Here is a 21,707-nt window from a genome sequence, read left to right on the forward strand (position 1 = left end):
ATTAATAGAAAACTCTAAGGCGAAATAAAACGTTGTTTTGAATGTCATCGATGGAAAGGCTACTGACATTACAACGAAAAAAAAAACAAATGTGTTATGGTTCTTACGAATTTGCGATAATCGTAAGCCGAAATACAGAACTTATTTAAATAAAAATGTCTTCGCTATTGCATTTAAACATGCAAGATCCTAATTGCTACGCTCTAATATGTATTTGCTGCGCCTCACAAAGTCCCGTTCTAATTAACATGAGTACATGTAAACATACACATTTTTTAACAAATTACTTAAAATTAGAGGTGAGTTTTTTAAACAATGTTTAAATTAAGTAACCTTTTAATTGTTTTATAAGTTTCCAATACTGTTTGCTTCAATTTCATTGATAAATTCATGATTTTCTAAGTGTAGGAATGATATTTTGTATTGGCATCAGAATCGAAAATGTGACGAAGCCATTTCAAGATGGCTGTACTGTACTATTTTTTTTTTATATTTTCTTTCTGTTTATGTTTACGATAAAATAGGAATAATGACGACTAAATCGATTTAGTTCGTTAGATAATGAAAAAAATATTAGATACGTATTTTTTATTTTGTCATATAAAATAACAATACTTAGATAGAACGAATCAAAGTTTAGAAGTAGGGAGCAAATACGTCATTTCTACGTAGAAGTGACGTCACGCAGTATTTCAAATTAATATATGTATCTTCGAAAGTATAATTGTTTCCATAAGAAAATAAAAAATACGTGTCTAATGTTTTTAAATTATCTACAAGACGGACATTAAAATAAAAATTGTTCAATTATTTTCAGCTTGAACTGAAAAAGATGTACATCTGCAATTTATGCCATAGTATGCTGAAAAAGATTGAGATATTTAAACAACAGGTTGAGGACAGCATGGCTTTGCTTCTAAATCAGGTATAACTAAATTTATTAAGTTATTTTTAAAATAAACTCCATTATTATTGAGGCAACCCAACGCCGCTACCTAATTTCAAATTACAAGCTTTCATCACCACTTACCACCATTAATTAGTGAACGATATTTAAACATGTGATTGTACTCATGATTACAAACAACTTTCCTGAAGAAACTTTTTTGTATACTCATTAGTTTTATTTCTATTACAATAACAATACAACAAAAGTTCATTAGCAAGTGAATAAAGTTCCAAAATAAAAAGTTTCCTTGGGAAAGTTTTTTGTATTCATGTGTACAATCACATGTTTAAATATTGTTCACTAAGTACCAGGCACCTTATATACATTTAAAAAAAATGAGCAAGAGCCATAGAAAAGAGTGTAATTTCTCCCCATCCCTCTTTACCCTGTATTGCCTAAAACATGTATGAAATATTAGTCTAAGCAAATGACAATTCAAAATGAAATCATATGCCTAATAAACACAAAGTACAATTTCCATCCACAGGCCCCCATACTGAAAATAAATAAACTACACAACATGCAAATACTACCAGTAAAATCCTTCACACATCTCACCGTAATAGAAGTGCAGAAAGACATCAAAATAGAACCGATTACGGACCATGTATCAGACAACGAAGAAATGAAAAACGAAGTGGAATCATCAGACAACGACACTGAAGTACCTCTATCAGTTTTGCAAAGTAATAAGAGAAGAACAAAGAAAGATACGCTATATGAAGGACAGATTCAAACGGTATATTTGACTGAAGAAGATTTGAGGATTGAGAGAGAGAAAATGTTAGCCGATGAGAAATATTTGAAATTGCCATATAAGTGTGAACTATGTATTGTGGCTTTTGACCATGAATTGACGCTGAAGAATCATAATGAAGGAAGGCATTATAAGGTAAGATTTTTTCCAGAAATAGAGCCATGCTTCGGCACGAATGGGCCGGCTCGAACGAAGTGATACCACGGCCGAGCAGAAAACCGACGTGAGGTTGCCGGAGGCCCAATCACCCCAACAAACAAGTGTCACGATCACTTAGCCTGGGGCCTTAGTCTGCTATTACAATTGTGTCACACTGCGAGAGGGACGGAGCTATGTAGGTTGTATAGCTCCGTCCCTCTTGCACTGTTCAGTGATCAACCATTCTAATACAATTGTAATAGCAGACTAAGGCCCCTGGTCGGAGGATCCTCTTCTTTACTCTCTGTTCCCTAAAATATAATACTTACTTTTATATGGTATAAGCCGGTAGACGAGCAGACGGATCACCTGATAGTAAGTAATCGCCGCCGCCAATGGACATCGGAGTGATACCACGGCCTCACAGAAAACCGACGTGAAACAACGCTTGCGATGTGTTTCGTTGTGTGAGTGTGGTTACCGGAGGCCCAATTACACCTCTACCTAATCTAATCTCAAATCACTGATTCCCCAACAACCCTTAAATTCCTAACAAATTCCTCCCAAAAGGCCGGCAACGTCCATGGGCGACGGCGATTGCTTACCATCAGGGGCCTTAGTCTGCTATTACAATTGTGTCAGAATGGTCGATCACTGAGCAGTGCAAGAGAGACGGAGATATACAACCTACATAGCTGCATCCCTCTTGCACTGCTCAATGATCGACCATTCTGACACAATTGTAATAGCAGACTAAGGCCCCAGGTGATCCGTCTGCTCGTTTACCGGCTTACTTACTCTAACTGACTATGATCACATTAAGGGTCTGTTCACACAGACCGGCTCGGCTCGGAGAGTAAATTTTTATCACGTTAAAAACAGAGCTTTAACTGCCGCACTCAAAGACATTTAATGATTACTTAAACTATTCCTTAGTGATGATTTTGTATCGTAAACAGTCGCTAAGGACTGTGGTAAGTAACCATTAAATGACTCTGTGTGCGGCGGTAAGTATTTGTATTAAAGTTTATTTTTTAATGTGCACTGTTAATTGTCATTAAAAATGCTTGATCTAATGGGCGCTAATAATAATATCATTTTTTTTTTTCAGGACGTAGATGGTTTCGAGTGTAATGTATGTAAATCCACGTTGAGTACGAAAGTTTCTTTCAAAGAACATGTACAGAGACATTTTAGACGGTAAGTAGATATTATTTATAATTTCTCAGTAGTAGCCAAAGGAGTCTGGAATTGTGTCCAGTATATGGCAAAAGGTTAGGTTAGGTTTAGATTAGGTTAGGTTTGTATTAGGTTAGAGCCAGTCCACACGGCGCGTTGCGGTGCGTTGTTTCATCGCAACGCAAATATTTTGACGCATACCCGGCCACACGGGCGCTGCGCCATCGCAGCGTTACTATGACGCAGTCTTCACGTCTTAAATACAAAAACGTAGACGTCCCACGAGTACACCCCCTCTGGCTTCGTCTCGGGGGCTGCTGTCCGTCATGTGTGCGTTGCGACGACGCAACGCGCCGTCTGGATTGGCTCTTAAGTTTGGGTTGGGTTAGGTTAGTGGTAAATTAGTGAACGATATTTAAACACGTGATTGTACTCATGATTACAAACAACTTTCCCAAATTCATTTTTTTTGTATACTTATATTAGCACACACACAACGTCATGCCTTTTATCCCCGAAGCGATAGGCAGAGGTGCACATGAGGTGCAATGTACACCCACTTTTCACCATTTGTGTTATAAATCCCATGTAATAGGGGGTGAGCCTATTGCCATATACTGGACACAATTCCAGACTCCGTGCTACTACTGAGAAATTTTGGAAAAACCGAAAAATTAAAAAGAAATAATCTACACTAATATATTATATAGGGTGACTGGTAATTAGTGAACGATATTTACACACGTGATTGTGCTCATGATTACAAACAATTTTCCCAAAAGAATTTCTTTTTAACCGACTTCCCAAAAAAGAGAAGGTTCTCAATTCGGCCGGTATGTTTTCATTTTCTACGTATGTCCACCGATTATGTTGAGGTTTATTTGTTTTTTAACAAACAAACAGACAAACAAACAAACAAACAAACAGATTTTAGGGTTAGGTTAGGTTTGAGTTAGGTTTGGGTTAGGTTAGGTTTGGGTTGGGTTAGGTTTGAGTTAGGTTAGGTTAGGTTTGAGTAAGGTTTGGGTTGGGTTAGGTTAGGTTTGAGTTAGGTTTGGGCCAGGTTAGGTTTGGGTTAGGTTAGGTTTGAGTTAGGTTAGGTTAGGTTTGAGTAAGGTTTGGGTTGGGTTAGGTTAGGTTTGAGTTAGGTTAGGTTTGGGCCAGGTTAGGTTTGGGTTAGGTTAGGTTTGAGTTAGGTTAGGTTTGGGCCAGGTTAGGTTTGGGTTGGGTTAGGTTAGGTTTGAGTTAGGTTAGGTTTGGGCCAGGTTAGGTTTGGGTTAGGTTAGGTTTGAGTTAGGTTAGGTTTGGGTTAGGTTAGGTTTGAGTTAGGTTTGGGTTGGGTTAGGTTAGGTTTGAGTTAGGTTAGGTTTGAGTTAGGTTAGGTTTGAGTTAGGTTAGGTTTGGGTTAGGTTAGGTTTGAGTTAGGTTTGGGTTGGGTTAGGTTAGGTTAGGTTTGGGTTAGGTTAGGTTTGAGTTAGGTTTGGGTTAGGTTAGGTTAGGTTTACCCAACCCAAACCTAACCTAACCCAAACCTAGCCTTACCTTACCCAAACCTAACCCAAACCTAGCCTTACCTTACCCAAACCTAACCCAAACCTAGCCTTACCTTACCCAAACCTAACCTAACACAAACCTAACTCAAACCTAACCTAACCCAAACCTTTTTTTTTTTTTGTCTGTCGGGGGGAAATCCTCATGGACTTCCTCCGCCCGGGGAAAGGCGGAGGGGCGTGCCGGACTCTTACCGGCTAAAACCCCCCGGTGTCTACACAGCACGTGATCGTGGGGAGGGGGGCGCGGGAGTCCAGATTCGTCCGCAGCCCCACATCACATGCCGGCCAGGTCCGCCCTGACCTCATCTCGGGGTAGGGGACTACCCCGTAACCTAACCCAAACCTAACCTAACTCAAACCTAACCTAACCTGGCCCGAACCTAACCTAACTCAAACCTAACCTAACCCAAACCTATCCTGGCCCAAACCTAACCTAACCCAACCCAAACCTAACCTAACACAAACCTAACCTAACTCAAACCTAACCTAACCCTAAAATCTGTTTGTTTGTTAAAAAACAAATAAACCTCAACATAATCGGTGGACATACGTAGAAAATAAAAACATACCGGCCGAATTGAGAACCTTCTCTTTTTTGGGAAGTCGGTTAAAAAGAAATTCTTTTGGGAAAATTGTTTGTAATCATGAGCACAATCACGTGTGTAAATATCGTTCACTAATTACCAGTCACCCTATACCGTGTGACTGGTGAAATACGTTCAATACTTATGGAGAGTGCTCGGTACTCGATGCTCGTTAACTTGTTATAAAAAATAGGTACTTAATTTTTTATCGAAATGTCTCTAAAAATGAGTGAAATTTGGATAGGTCTCGATGTAGGTAGGCAACAGCTGTACAGTGTAGGTACCTATGTATTCTGTGTTGATAGCGCGCTGCGCGACCCGTGCGTCCGCGCGGTGTCCAAGTATTCCGCAGTTAAATAAATAAATACTGGACTCTCGGTGTACTGTGTACGAAGTTTACTAAGAAATTATTTAATATTTCGTTTTAATGTTATTTTATTTCATGATATATGTTCGCATACTATTACGTCCTCAAATATTGAACGTATCTCACCAGTCAGTCTGTATATTAGTATAGACTAGTGGTCGCCTAGTGGTCGAAATTCGACCATATACGATTTAATTTACAATACCACTTAACATACGTTCAAGGATAATTTTTATTTAACTGAAACTTAAACAAACTCAACTCTATTCATATAAGACGTGAGAATATCATCGCAATGTCTGACAATTTTGACGTTTTGTCAAATACGATACTATGCATGGTAGTGTGTGTAATGTTTTATTTATTGATTTAATGTACTTTATAAGCATTATTTTTGAAAAATATTAGCGTTCTGCACTTCTCCTACACATAAACTATAAGTGTACCAAATTTTATGCTCCTACGTCCGCGCAATATTCGTAAAAAGAGGTCCAAAGTTTTTGCATCGCGTATTAATATATAGATAGTTTCCTCTCCATTCCAGGCACGAGTGCATGGTGTGTCACAAACGCTACCACCATATGAGTTCTGCGATCCAACATTATGTGGAACAACATGCCGATGGTGATATACCACTCTTCTCTTGTAAGAAATGTGACTATACTGCCAGGTAAGTTACACGACACTAAAGTGTGGGCTCGCCATGCTTCAGCACTGCTGGGCCGGCTCGACCGGAGTGCTACCACGGCCGAGCAGAAAACCGAAGGGAAACAACGCTTGCGTTGTGTGAGTGAGGTTACCGGAAGCCTAATTACCTCCTTCCTAATCCCCGATTCCTCAACAACCCTTAAATTCCTAACTCCCAATAAGCCGGCAACGCACTTGTAACGCCTCTGGTGTTTCAAGTGTCCATGGGCGGCGGCGATTGCTCAGGTGATACGTCTGCTCGGGTTACTGTTACGTTACTGTTCCATATTCATGTTCTCATTCACACAACGAAACAACGCAAGCGTTGTTTCACGTCGGTTTTCTGCTTGGCCGTGGTATCACTCCGGTCGAGTCGGCCCATCAGTGCCGAAGCATGGCTCTCCCACACTTGCGTAGTTGTTTATTTCATATCGTATTACTACCTATGTTATGTTTATTTCAGTACCCGTCGAGCCTACCGCTATCATCTGGACAAACATAAAGCGAAGCCTTCCTGCAAGATATGTGGCAACCAGTTTGTGAACAGCAACGGCTTGAAAGTTCATATGTAGTAAGTATAACTTACCTATATTTATTGATCTAATCCCCGTTGTCAACCATTACCCCCTTTTTTTGAACCTTCAAAAGGCGCCTAGCTTTTTTGGGTCAAAGATTAGGGAGTGTGGGATTTTTACCTCAGTAAAACCACCTCGGTGGCCACCCTCTACACCTGTAAGGAGCACCGAAACCTCTTAGTAGACCTGCTCCGGAGCCCCTGAAACACCTCTTGATTAAAAGTTATTTAGCGTGACGTAATCCCCCTTTTTTGAGGGGGGAATATCATCCAATGACTTCTCTCGTCTTTGGTAAGGCGAGAGGAAGTGTCAGACTCTTACTGACTAAAAACCACCCCGCTCCTACTACTTTTCAAGCCCCGGTAAATTCGCTAGGTAGTCCGCAGCTCCGGATCAGGCATCAGCCCTACTGGGCCCATCTGTGGTTCCCCTTGATCCCCTTGCTCGCCGTTCACAGACCCGCACTGATTGTGGCCGGAAATCGTCGCGCGATCCCCGACGCCCGGAGTTTCTCTCGTGACGGCTGGGGCGTGAGGAGAGTCGTTTTATCACGCGCCCTGCCTCCTCCCTAGCTAGCATGACTGCTTTACAGAAGGAAGACCCCTTGCTCCGCACCAAAGCCTGAACCAAAGCCGGACGCGAGAGGTCACCGCCGTCGAACGCGGGAATAGCTAGTAGATTTCCGGAGCTGCGGATTACCTAGCAGGTTTACCGGGGCTCCGGCTCGAAAAGCAGGAGTAGGAACGGGGTGGTTTTTAGTCAGTAAGAGTCTGACACTTCCTCTCGCCTCGCCTAAGGCGAGAGAAGTCATTAGATGATTTTCCCCCTCCAAAAAAAAAATTCCGTTTGCTCCGCACCATGGCCTGAACGTGAGGTCGCCGAATTTTCATACCCCATCAACATCTTTTTAATTTAAATGAAATTTTAAGTTTTTGACATTTTATTTTTCAATTTGCATAATGATTGTAATAATTAAGTTGATATTTTGAATTCAATAATTTTATTTAATGAGAATGTATGTCACTCTATTTAAATGTTTTGATTAAATGTTTGCATGCCGAAGGGTGAAATATGGCAGAACTATGATATTGTAAACTTACCACCTTTCTATGTACCTATTACCCATATTTGCAAATAAATACTATTCTATTAGGCTCACCACCTATTACATGGGACTTACAACAGAAATTGTGAAAAGTGTACACAGTGGCATTACGTGCCATAATTTGCACCTCTGCCTACCCCTTCGGGGATTAAAGGCGTGACGATATGTATGTATGTATGTAATAATTAATATTTATCCTTTCAGCACAGTACATGAGCAATCGTCACGTAAATACAAATGTGAGGAGTGTAACAAGCAATATAGGGCTCGTTCAGGACTCGAAGCCCATCGAAAGTCGGTCCACGCTACATCGGACAACAGGGCATTCTGTGTACCATGCAAGACTTACTTCAAGAACAGAAATACTCTCAACCATCATATGCGTACGCATTCCAAACATATCGACGAGAATGATAAGCGGTGAGTGGGTTTTAAATCTATTTACAGTATGGAGTTCACTCATATGTTTTAAATGAAACTACAAGTAGTACTCGTCCATAAAAGCATAATACAACTAAATATTTCAACGAGGCAGAAAATTTAAAAATTTATCCAATGTGATAGGGGTGAGACTTCTAACCCGTTAAGGCTGAGTACTACATCTAAGTTTATCAACAAAAAAAATAATGTGGGGGGTTGAACTCCCAATTGAAAATATTGAAAAATAACGATTTTTTGGGTAAAAATTATTCAGAAATGATTTTTTTCTCACCAAAACATTATCAAACATATGAAAAAAGTAATGAATTAGTTAGCCAAGGTTATTAGCTACCGTTTGTCGTTTTTCTTTTGTTTCTACGCATACAACCTTTGATATCACGTAAAGTATCAAGCGCGCCGTAATAGCCATAATTTTGAGGGGGAGGGGGTTCAACCCCCCATTTTTTTTTTTGTCGATAAAATTAGATGTAGTACTCAGCCTTAATGGGTTAGAAGTCTCACCCTTATCACATTGTATATTACAAACAAAATTAATAATGAAATTAATCTTGTATTAAATTCTGTGGGATCAGCTCCATGTTCCTTGACCACAGAAGAGCTGTAATGTTGTAGGTTGTCTAGGAATGTTACAGACATGTGGCGTGGCTGTTATAATGCCGTATTTGTAAAGAGTGCTTAAACAGAATAATGCAGAATAAAAGATTTATTTCATGTCACTATGTTACAGACTTATTTGCAATGAATGTGGTGCGAAGTTTCTAACCAAAGGCAGTTTGCAAGTACATATAAATTGGGAACATTTGAAGATAGCTCATAAATGTACACAATGTTCTAAGGTAAGTTAATCACAGCTAAAAACAAGGGGGAAGGGGTAGGCAGAGGTGCACATTACGGCACGTAATGCCACTATACAATGTACACACACTTTTCACCATTTGTGTTATAAGTCCCATGTAATAGGGGGTGAGCCTATTGCCATATAGGCAGTTAATCAAGTTATATAATCAGATCAGATCAGAGATCCGGAGCTGCGGGCTACCTAGCGGGTTTACCGGGGCTCAGGCTCGAATTTATTAAAAAAAAATGTTTATCGTTTTTTTAATGGTGCAAATAAACTGTTTTTCTTTTTTCTAAAAGCAGAAGTAGAAACGGGGTGGTTTTTAGTCAGTGAGAGTCTGACACCCTCTCGCCTCGCTTAAGGGGGGAGAAATCATTAGATAATATTCCCCCTATAAAAAAGTGTATCCTTAGCTTTACATGAGCTGCTGTTTACATGTGTAGTTTTAAAGATTTAAGCATACAAAGGGACATGGGGACAGAGAAAGCGACTTTGTTTTATACTATGTAGTGATTTAGTATGTCTCACGATAGTTATTATAAAAATGTGTAATATTATTACAGGTTTTCAAGAACAACTACACGTTGAGTCGCCACGTAATGTATGTGCATGACAAGCAGCGCCCGCCGAAGAACAAGATATGTGATTACTGTGGAAGGGGGTTCACTGTGAGTGTGGCATTACTACCTACTAATATTATAAGTGCAACATTTTGTGAGTTCGTGTGTGTGTTTGTTAGTCAATCACGACAAAACTGCTGAAGGGATCGGGTTGAAATTTGGTACAGAGATAGATTTTATACACACACAACGTCACGCATTTTATCCCCGAAGGGGTAGGCAGGGGTGCACATTACGACAGGTAATGTAGCTATACAATGTACACACACTGTTCACCATTTGTGTTGTAAGTCCCATGTAATAGGGGGTGAGCCTATTACCATATTATATTGGGCACAATTCCAGACTCTGTGCTACTATTGAGATAATTTTCGAAAATCCGAAAAAAGCCCAGTAATACTTTGCCCGACCCGGGAATCGAACCCGAGACCCCTTGTTCGACAGTCGCACTTGCGACCACTCGACCAACGAGGCATTACTACCTACTAATATTACAAATGTGAGAGTTCGTGTGTAAGCAGATTGAAAAAGTAACAAACACTTTTACTCATTCGATCAATCGACATTCAATTCATACAATGTGACGCAATACAATACATACACACAATGTGACTGGCCAAGCAATGTGTAACGGGTTCGATTCCCGCACGATGCAACTCTTTGTGTGATCCACAAATTGTTGTTTCGTGTCCGAGTGTCATGTGTATGTGAACTTGTATGTTTGTAAACGCACCCACGATACACGTGCAACGTTTTTTGTTAAAAAAAAATCGGATCGAAGGGATCGGGATGAAATTGGTTCAGAGATAGATTTTATAGTTTAGAATAGAATATAAATAAATGCACATAGGCTACTTTTTGTCCCACGGGAATGTAGAAGCGTTCGGCGCTCTTATTGGTTGATTTATTCGAGCCGGCCAATTACACCGCCGAACGCGCTCTCTTAACGTAAAGCAAACTCGTACTAAGGGTTACTATACCTAAATAAAATTAATAATATTGTTTTATATTTTTCAGACTGTAACGATCCTCAGGTCCCACATTAGGACCCACACGGGAGAGAGGCCCCTACAGTGTAGACACTGTACCGCTACATTTGCGCACCCTGCCGCCTTGTATACTCATAAAAAGTTACTGCATTCTGGGAATAAATAGTTATGTAAGGAGCTTTAGGGAACAGAGTGTAAAGTTCCCTAAGAAAAGAAGGATCCTCCGACCAGGCGAGGTGATCATGCCTGGCGGGCTTTCTGCCCAACTGTTGTTGGTTGGGATTTTCTATCCGTGTTAATTCGCATGTAAACTTCACATGTGCGATGCAGGATATTTGTGAAGTCATCCGTTGATTTGCTCGTCGATAGTCTATGTGCGACTTCTGTCATCTGTCACTTGTTACTTGTCAATGTGTCGCCACAGAGCTTTAAACGTATCTGCCACCGGCTTTAATGGAAGCTCGTGTTGTGTTTGAATAATTTTGGCTTTAACTTTGAATACTTACCGCGAAGGAGGGACCAGGTAAGAAAATAAAGATAGATTCAGTACAGAGACAGTAGCTATTGTTATACAAAATTGTACGCTTTGTAACGAAGCCATATCTTCTGCAACCATTCGTGGACTCAGTAGCCGACCAATGGTTACTGTCTCTGTACTGAATCAATCTTTGTTTTCTTACCTGCATACTAAACAAATTGACTAACTGAAGAAACATGAAACTTAAGTTGAAGATTGGTTGCTATCACTTTTGGAATAAGTAGAGGGCACTACTGTCGAGTTATGTCCTTGTCAATCCATAAATATTGTAATTTGAAAAATATTAATACCCTTTAAGGTGCTTTTCCATCAGAGATGTGCTATGTAGCTATGCTACGAAGATGTAATAGTTAGTTAGGCTGTGAAACTATGTGACCGTTTCCACTGATACTAAGCTATGTAGCTGTTCGAAGATGCGCAGCTCGAGTGTGCGATGTACTTATCGATAGTAGGGAAGACATCCATAGCACGCATGTTTTAATATAAAAAACATAGCTTTTAACCAGTGCTAAGCTATGTTTACCAATAAATATGATTGGTGAAAGCCAAACGCATCCACAGCAACGTAGCATAGCACATCTCTGGTGGAAAAGCAGTCTTACTTTGTACAGTACTATAAATGAATGATTTATATATTGACTAGGTTAACACATAAGATAATATACAATGTGATAGGGGTGAGACTTCTAACCCGTTAAGGCTGAGTACTACATCTAATCTTATTAGCTAAGGTTTGTCGATTTTTTTTTTTGTTTCTTCGACGCATACAACCTTTGATATCATATAAAGTACAAAAAATATTAAAATAGCCATAATTTTCAGGGGGAGGGGGTTCAAGCCCCCATATTATTATTTTTGTCGATAAAATTAGATGGAGTACTCAGCCTTAACGGGTTAGAAGTCCCACCCCTATCACATTGTATAAGGCTGAATATTACTTTATGTAATTTTAATCGAATAAAACGATTATTTAAGTTTTACAACATGTTTTATTTGTTTACACCTATCTCTCTCCGTCGGGTGCCATTTCCTTGTTAAATGGCGAATTATTCTTTCAGATAAACCTTGTTCTATCTAATTTGGTCGAGTAGTTTTGGAGTTATGCGCTTACATTCATTTTGGTGTGTTTATTTTATATGATCATTACATTATAAAAATAATCCCAATCAACAATTAATCTTTTACTTTAAAATTGTTCTAATTTCATTTATAAGAAACCCTTTGATTATGGTTAAAGCTAACCCCACATTAGGCGTGCGCTATCCTCGGGCGTGTGAGTAGCGCGGGCGTGGCGACCGCGTTGCGTTAGCGTCGCGTTTTACTGCCGAAGACTGCTAGCGACGTGCCCGCGGTGCTTTGCCCGCTACTAAAGGGATTAAGGGCCCTCGCCCACGGCGACTTTTTGTAGCGCATTCACTAAACGCGCGACAGCATTTCTACTAACGCATGTTACTTTTATGTGCACTTTGCGATTGTATCGATGCAGACGCGCGACAGCATCGCTACAAAAAGTCGCCGTGGGCGAGGGCCCTTAGGCGCTGGCTCCACCAGCGAGAGAATCGCGGCGATATTATCGTCGTGCCACGTATTTCTAAACACTCTCTATGGAATCGTCTCCACACGGCGATATTATCGCCACGATGCGACGAGTGGCAATGAGCGCGCGAAACGTCATTACATCGTCGCTAGCACGCCGCGACTAGCACCGGCCCTCCGCGACGAGCACGCAGCGGGCGCGCAGTAATTTCAACGTTGCCTCTCGTTAAGCAAGGTTGTTTCGAGAAGGTTTTTAAACGTGTCGTCAAGGAAACGTGGGGATACCGTTACGAGTCACCACGGAAACGCTGCGATTACATAACGACTCGCGACGACACGCGGCGACTTATCGCTCGTTCGTGGAGATTAGCCGACGATATAAGAGCGGACGCGTCGCGATTCTCTCGCTCGTGGAGCCAGCGCCTAAACGCCTAGGCGAGCGCCGCGCGGTCGCTGCATACAAGTCACACGGCGACAACACGCGACGCTCACGCACCGTCCTCGCCCGCTCTACTCACACGCCTGAGAAACGCGCGCTTTTAATATGGGGGAGGCCTAAGACTGTGTGACACAGAGGACATCTTGAGGCTGATACGAAGATGAAATCACATCTTTATGTTGAGTTTTCTGGTGCGTCGTCATGGCATATTTCTGCGCGAAGGCCGCCGGACAGTAGCCACACTTGTACGGTCTCTCGCCAGTGTGTGTGCGTCTGTGGTGTGTGAGGACTCGGTTCGTCTAGAGCAGAGAAAATATATGAGATTAAGTCTTACTTTAAATACAATGTGATAGGAGTGAGACTTCTAACCCGTTAAGGCTGAGTACTACATCTAATTTTATCGACAAAAAAAATAATATGGGGGTTGAACCCCTAATTGAAAATATTAAAATAGCCATAATTTTTAGGGGGAGGGGATTCGACCCCTTCGACCCCCGACTTTTGTCGATAAAATTAGATGTAGTACTCAGCCTTAACGGGTTAGAAGTCTCACCCCTATCACATTGTAGAATACATAGGACTTTGAGACAAATACTATCCTCATAAACCACAGATTTAATACACACAATTACCTAATTTGGTCAAGTGGTTTTGAAGTTATACGCACATATACATTTCAGTAATTCGTTTATTTTATATGATCAATACATTAAAATTATACATCCAATAAATTATTTATTATTTGCTTTGAAATAGTTTCGATCTCATTAATAGGTACACCTTCGTTTAAAATATTACAAACAACTTTCCCAAAGAAACTTTTTTTGTATAATCGTTAGTTTTATTTTTATCACAATAACAATCTTTTTACATGAGCTGTTGTTTACATGAGAACATTAGCTCTAAAGAGTAGATACTTTGGAACGAGCAAATAGAGCAACTAGAGGACCGACCGACAGACAGGCGTTATTAATATGCTTATATTGGCTTTGAGCATGCATGAAAAGACTGATGACTGTTGATGAAGCGAAAGAAGTGTGTAAGAACCGTGGCAATTGGCGTTCCATTGTCTCTGCCTACCCCCATGGGAGACAGGTGTGAGGTTATGTATGTATGTATGTATGTATGTATATTTGTTTTGATGTTCAAAAGTACCTTCCTGGTCTATTTGAAATAAATAATTTCGACTTTGATTTTGATCAAATAACATTTTTGTGTTGAGTTTTCTGGTGCGTCGTCATGGCATATTTCTGTGCGAAGGCCGCCGGACAATATTCACACTTATACGGTCTCTCGCCAGTGTGTGTGCGTCTGTGGTTATTGAGAATGTTATTTGTCTGTAAGAGAATAGAAAATACATAATATTAATCCTATATTATTTATACATTAATTTCGATCGAGGGTAAAATCAAAACTGTTTCATCGTTCAGTTTATGGGATACCGGTGCTGTCCGGTCTCTGTCTCTCTTTCTGCCTCGCACAGCAAAACTGTGAAATGAGCTGTTTTTATGGGACAATCTCCCAAAACCGCTGCAACCCCTGTAAGCCAGGATCTACAGTAGATACAACCATGAAAACACCGGAACACTGAAGTCCGGCGCGTCCCAGAGACATGAATGACTGTCTTGGATAACAACAAAATAAATCAGAAGATATTACTAGAGGAGACGAAAGAGAAAACGTTAGTTTCCACTTCCCTCGGTGTATATAATGCCGGAGACAGAATGACTTAAGCCTAAAGGCACAAAAGAGACTCCACAACTGGGAGAAGCCCAGTCGCCAAACACCACGGAAATTTGACTTAAAACTAAGTGGATCCTATGTGTGAGCTGTTATACTTTCTTCTAATAATAGATATGGCAAAAACGCCTAACCGCACGTGTACGAAATGAGCTGTCGTCGGCGGTATTTCCGAACCGATACGACCTACAAACCTTTAGCTTCTTTTTAAAAGGCTCGCGACGACCCTGTGACTCTTTTGATCACTTGGATCACTTACCATCAGGTGATCTGTGTGCTCGTTTGTCTCCTATCTCATAAAAAAGCACCCACACTGAAGAGTAGGGTTGGTATCTCATATACTCTATTCGGCCACCGTCTTGATATATTATAAGTTTTTAAACTGACATGGTCACTAACACTGTTGATATATTATATAGTAAATATACTTACATGAAATCCCCTCCCACATAGGTCGCAAATCTTGTCTTTGGGTTTAGGAATCTTCTGGTGGACACTCGCGAAATGAGTCCGTTTACCAAACCCAGTGGCGAAGTACTGAAATATGAATATAATCCTTGGTTGAATAGTAGATACTTGGCTAGTGCTAACATTCACCCTCCACAATATGCCAGGTGTCTTACTAATATTATAAATACGAAAGTTTATGACTCCGTGCTATTACTGACGAAATTATCATAAATCCGAAATAAGTCCAGCAATACTTTGCCTGATCCGGGAATCGAACCCTAGACCCCTTCCACCGACAGTCGCATTTGTCATGCATATCTTACTAATATAATAAATGGGAAAGTTTGTGACTCCGTGCTGTTTTTGAGAAATTTTCGAAAATTCAAAGAAAGCCCAGCAATACTTTGCCCGACCCCAGAATTGAACCCTAGACCCCTTGCCCATCAGTCGCATTTTTCATGCATATCTTTCTAATGTCATAAATGCGAAAGTTTGTGTGTGTTTACTTACTCAATCACGTCAAAACGGCAGAGCTTCGCCCACGTTCCCATTGGATAAAATGTAACCTATATAATATTATACCAGACCATAATCTACCCCTGTTCCAAATCTCATCCCGATCCTTTTAGCCGTTTTGACGTAATCGAGTAACAAACATACACACACAACCTCACAAACTTTATAAATATCACGCTGTTAGCAGCGAGGCGCCCACGTTATCGGAAGACTAGTAACTATGTAGGTATTTTGGAACATTACCGCGCGCGTGCTAATGTAACTTTATTGTTTTGTTATTGTAATAAAAATAAAACTAATGAGTATACAACATAAGTTCCTTTGGGAAAGTTGTTTGTAATCATGATTACAATCACGTGTTTAAATATCGTTCACTAATTACCGGTCACCCTATATACTAGTATACGTATATAATGTACTCACCTTATCACAGATATCACAGTAATGCTTTGTCTTATTCGTATGAAACAGTCTGTAGTGATTGTTTCTGTAAGACGCTTTGCTAAACATTTTGTTGCAAACCGGGCAAGGTACGCTGAAATAAATAAATAATATTACTTTATATAAGCGAGCAGACGGATCACCTGATGGTAAGCAATCGCCGCCGCCCATGGACATTTGAAACACCAGAGGCGTTACAAGTGCGTTGCCGGCCTTTTGGGGGTTAGGAATTTAAGCGTTGTTGGGGAATCGTGGTTTCGGAAGGGTAATTAGGCCTCCGGTAACCTTACTCACACAACAAAACACAACGCAAGCGTTGTTTCACGTCGGTTTTCTGCTATCATACCGGTGGAGCCGGCCCGTTCGTACCGAAGCATGGCTCTCACACACATAACATTGAAAAGGGGTAGCTTTTCAATATCCCCAATCCCCTTACCCTAACAATCCTCAAATTGCTAACCACCAAAAGGCCGGCAACGCACTTATAACGCCTCTAGTGTTACAGATATCCATTGGCGGCGGCGATTGCTTACCATCAAGTGATCCGTCTGCTCGTTTATTAGATTACATACATACATAACCTCACGCCTGTCTCCCATGGGGATAGGTTCTTACACACTTCTTTCGCTTCATCAACAGTCATCAGTCTTTTCATGCATGCTCGTCGGTTAAAGGTACTTTTAATTTGGCTCTTTTTTAATATATCGCCAACCTGGTCGCTATATGTCCATCTGGGGCGCCCTCTACCGACGGTCCTACTCATATTCGCCTTGTATACTTCTTTCGTAAATCTTATTCGTAAATCTTATTGGATTATACCTTAAAATAACATATTAGTAGTATCTTACCTAACTTTCGGCCGTGGCGTATGCTTCGTAGACCACTTGACATGTTGCTTATATAAGTACACACTGGCAAATTGCTTGTCGCATTCAACACAGTACCTTAATTCCTTACTGGTAAGCTTTATTTTTGTATTTATCTTGATCGGAGCTAATTCCGGGTGATAGTGTTTCATGTGTAGAGTATATTTGCTAAAGTTTCGGTAATTTTTCTTACATATACTGCAGGAAAGGGGGAAGTGCAGTCTTCTGAAAAAAATAATAATTATTAAAAGTTGTCGAATCACCTCCAAGCAATCAACAGCCTATAAGTGTCTACTGCTGACCAAATGCCTCTTCTCACATGGGGAAGGTTTGAGCATTAATCACCATGTTTGCCCAAACTTAGAAACTTTAAGCCCAGGTAAGGAAGCCCGTAATACCTACTATTTAAACTACCTAGCGGGTTTACCGGGGCTCCGGCTCGAAAAGCAGGAGTAGGAACGGGGTGGTTTTTAGTTAGTAGGAGTCCCTTTCGCCTCGCCCAAGGCGAGAGAAGTCATTAAATGATTTCCCCCCTCAAAAAAAAACTTGGTCTGGACCTGCACTAATAATTCAAGACCAAAATCTGCCAAATTGATTGATGCAGTTCTCGAGTTTTAACGAGACTAACCAACAACAATAGATTTTCCCATCCATTATCCCCCCCCCCCCGCAAAAAGGGGGGAGGGGATTACAATTACCAAATTTGACCCAAACAAACGGGGCAAGCTAAATAAAACCATTTAATAATTATTAATGACATAAAATATACTTACTTGATATGCGCTTCGAGCCTGAGTTTGACCTTAAATTGTTTCTGACAGTAGTCACACTCAAACACCTCATGTACATTCTTATAATGCTCTCTGAAGATACGTAACGTTCTGAAATATATAAACACATAATTATATTATTACTAGGAAACCCGGCGAACTCCGTTTCGCCACCAATTATGTTTTTCTCTTAAAAAAAAATCTGAATTTTTGCTATAAACCTCACGGAGCCCCGAGACCTTTCCAACGAATGCAAAACCGTGGAAATCGGTTCGCGCGTTCTGGAGTTATAGCGCCAGGAAGAAAAACATTTTTTTTAACGTTGCCCCACATTAGCATTTTCTCCTGAGTCGTGGGTGCGGTTACAAACATACAAGTTCACATACACATGACACCCAGACCCGAAACAACAATCTGTGGATCACACAAAGACACGCTCCGTGCAAGAATCGAACCCGCTACCGTTGGCACGGCAGTCGGTTGTCCAGCCACCGAGTCAACCGTGCAGTCAAATCACAATAATTGTATTGTAACTTTCGTGAGACATACTAAATTAATTGTTATCGGCTTACTCACGTAACTGTTTGACGAGGAACTCGACTAGTTTCAAGCCATGCAAGCGACTCATATTCATGAGCAGCATTCCGCGATACACGAAGCGGCGATTGCCACTGCTACTAGTAGTAGTTACAAACATATCCTGCAGGAATCGAACCCGCAATACTGAGTGCAGCCAACTGTTTAAAATACACGCGTGATCCAGAATTTTTTCTTCTCGGATCATGGTCACAGACTGTTAAATTAAAGTTAAAACTAATCATCAATAATTGCTACTCACGGAAACTCCAGCGCACATTTATCACAAGTATATATCTTGGTGTGCGTCCTGTTCAAATGTTTCTTTAGTTCCCCCTTGTTCCGCGAGATGTCGCCACAGTACTTGCATCGCATCATGATATTGTGTCTCTGTTTCCAGTGCGCGTGCAGGTGGCTCGCTGATGTTATAGCTTCTTTGCATATCTTGCAATTTGTTGGGTAGCTGAACTGAAAATAAAAAAAAACTTATTTTTTTATGTTAAATGGGCCGACGTTTGGCCGCTATCTCGCCTGATGGTAAGTGATGATGAGCACGTCTGCCCATAAGCAACCTATTCACTCGGGTTTTGAAAACACCCAGGTTATACCCATCAGGAAACACAGACTCCGGCAAGGAGTTCGACTCCCTAGCAGTTCGCACAAGGAAGCTTGAAGCGAAGCGCTTCGTGCGAGTGGGTGGGATATCCACCATGAAACGGTGACGCCTCGCCGATTGTCTTGTGGTTCGATGATGGAAAGGACTAGGAGGAATCAAGTTGTGCAATTCCGCCGCACACTCACACTATTGCAGTGCAATATTCAATTTAACACCCAATTTGACAGGTATATTATAAGTTCCATGTAATAGGTGAGCCTTTAGCCATTATGACAAAATACTACGCATTCGGCGCTCTGATTGGTTAGGATATTGGCGCCGGCCAATCAGTACCCTGAGTACGAGTTTGTTTGTTGAAAAACATACCGAATAACACTTTACGTGTCTCGAGAATCGAATCCGAGACCACTTGCTCTGTAGTCTGTAGTATCACTCACAAGGTAAACAGCACAATAAGGCCAATGCGGTCCTTGTTAGTCGAATAACTGTATTGTAACACACCAAATTACATAAATATAAAAAATCTTACCTCAATATGTTTAAAAACATTATGCCTGGCATAATCCAAATACTTTATAAAGCCAATTTTACAAATCTTACAAACAAATTTAGCTTTTGTTAGACTACATTTTATATTGTTCTCTTTTATGTCACAGAAATCTAAATTTACAGCATCATAAAATTCTTCTACTGCATCCGTAAAAGTATCATGAATAACTCTACATGTAGTGAGATTAGCATACTTCTTTAAAGACTGATATCCATATGGTTTCTTTTTCTTCTCTTTTTTTTTCTGTATAAGATCTCTTTCTCCTTCTTCTATTTTATAATCCGTGTCAAAGAGATCTATGTCATCATTATCGTTACAATTTAAACTATCAATCTCATCTTTGACTCCGTTATCAAATTCTTCTTTTATCTCTTGTAATAAGTCTCCATTCTCTGCTATAAAATTGTCTTCTTGATCTACATGTAATTCTTCTTTAGTGTCTAATTGCATTTCTATTTCGTTTTGTGTGGAAAATACATCTATTTCTTTGATTTCTTCTTCATAAACATATATGTAATCACATTCTGGGGTTTTGGTATTTGATAAATGGGTGTAGGTACTGAATTTATTCTGAAATTTTGAAAAAAGTAATTAAATAAGCTACATCACCAAAGGAGAGTAGGAAATTGGTCAATCCAGCCCATTTGTGCCGAAACATGGCACTCCCACACTTAAACTAAGTTATTTATAATTAAATAAGAGTTACCTTATCATAAATATAACCATTGAGGTAGTCCACTAGTTGTTTCTGAGCCGCCTTGATCCGAGTTTGGAACTGATGAGTTTTATTTAACAATGCTTTACACTCCCAGCATAGTAGTAAGTCTTGGTCCTGTTATAATAGTATATTGCACTTTATTAAAGTAACACGCATCACATCACATCAACAGCCTAGTAAGTTGCAAAATAGTGGCCACTATTGATCAAAGGCCTTGACACAGAGAAAGTTTGAGCATTAATCGCAAAGCTTGCTTAATGCAGGTATTTCTTATTACAAATACGATTACAAATTATAAACCACCAGGATCTACAGTAGATACAACTATGAAACTACCGGTTCCAGGGACATGAATGACTGTCTTGGATCCCACAATGAAATAAATCAGAAGATATTATTAGAGGAGAAAATAATTAACTATAGGGTTGGCCGGTCTACTGCATGTATACCTACTCCTTTAATCACCTCTTACAACACCAGCAAGAAGAATTTGGAATTACTTAATATAGTCTATTCTGTCTTTGCTATACAGATTCTATAATTAAGCCCAAAACAACGTCATAACAATAAACAATCAATTTTGACCTCAAACAACAAAGAATAAGGATATAGTTAAAATAACAAAAAAACAATTTCATTATAAGTTTCGTGAGAGATACTAAATTAATTATTATGTCATCGGCTTGGTATCGCATCGTGTGTCGCGAAATGCTGCTCATGAATATGAGCCTCTAGCATGGCTTGTAACTAGTCGAATTTGTCGTCAAACAGTTACGTGAGTAAGCTGATAACATACTAATTAAAAAATCTAAATAATATAAATAATAACAAAAGAAAATCGGCTTAAAAACATACATTTTCATTCCTCTTGTCGCCTCTTAGTTTTGTAAACAGTGTCTTTCTCCGCCCAGTTACGTATGAAATCTTTCTGTCCGCACTCAAACAGCCGTGGCATAGCACCAATATACGTTCACATTCAACCGTAGCTTGCATTTTAGTAATTAAATTGGATATTTTGGCATTTATTTTAATGTTTTCTCAAACACAATTCGACCAAGCGACAAATCTTCCTAGCAACTTTTGACAGTTTGAAAATGACAATGACAGTCAGTCAAGTTGATAATAAAGTCAAGTAAAAAAGTATCCCTGCTTTTTTTACCCGACTGCGA

The 21,707-nt window shown here is 40.0% G+C and overlaps 2 protein-coding genes and 1 long non-coding RNA gene across 5 annotated transcripts in view; 1 reads left to right on the plus strand and 2 right to left on the minus strand.

The window, feature by feature from the left end:
- LOC126911887 (uncharacterized) overlaps positions 1 to 21,707 on the minus strand; it is a 94,872-nt gene that overhangs the window by 57,071 nt on the left and 16,094 nt on the right. The window lies entirely within an intron of this gene.
- Positions 74 to 12,303, plus strand: LOC118280991 (zinc finger protein 320). The gene is made up of 10 exons (XM_035601411.2): positions 74 to 299; positions 818 to 925; positions 1,437 to 1,841; positions 2,956 to 3,044; positions 6,072 to 6,197; positions 6,678 to 6,785; positions 8,099 to 8,314; positions 9,063 to 9,171; positions 9,737 to 9,841; positions 10,811 to 12,303. The coding sequence occupies exons 1-10, from the start codon at positions 156 to 158 to the stop codon at positions 10,946 to 10,948; spliced, it is 1,548 nt and encodes a 515-aa protein (XP_035457304.2). The 5' UTR covers positions 74 to 155; the 3' UTR covers positions 10,949 to 12,303.
- Positions 13,358 to 21,643, minus strand: LOC118281032 (zinc finger protein ZFP2-like). 3 transcript variants are annotated; one of them, XM_050700944.1, is made up of 10 exons: positions 21,394 to 21,643; positions 20,527 to 20,652; positions 19,800 to 20,390; positions 18,917 to 19,122; positions 18,082 to 18,189; positions 17,291 to 17,533; positions 16,425 to 16,536; positions 15,468 to 15,572; positions 14,451 to 14,632; positions 13,445 to 13,594 (listed from the first exon to the last, which is right to left on the minus strand). In XM_050700944.1, exons 1-9 carry the CDS (start codon positions 21,529 to 21,531, stop codon positions 14,495 to 14,497), a joined length of 1,767 nt encoding a protein of 588 aa, XP_050556901.1. In that variant the 5' UTR covers positions 21,532 to 21,643; the 3' UTR covers positions 13,445 to 13,594; positions 14,451 to 14,494. The 3 variants fall into 3 exon arrangements, with proteins under 3 accessions (XP_035457355.1, XP_050556901.1, XP_035457356.1); XM_035601462.2 differs by lacking the exon at positions 14,451 to 14,632 and having other exon boundaries at positions 13,358 to 13,594; positions 21,394 to 21,635; XM_035601463.2 differs by lacking the exon at positions 13,445 to 13,594 and having other exon boundaries at positions 14,021 to 14,632.

The sequence above is a fragment of the Spodoptera frugiperda genome, chromosome 19, assembly GCF_023101765.2.
Source record: "Spodoptera frugiperda isolate SF20-4 chromosome 19, AGI-APGP_CSIRO_Sfru_2.0, whole genome shotgun sequence".
NCBI lineage: Eukaryota > Metazoa > Arthropoda > Insecta > Lepidoptera > Noctuidae > Spodoptera > Spodoptera frugiperda.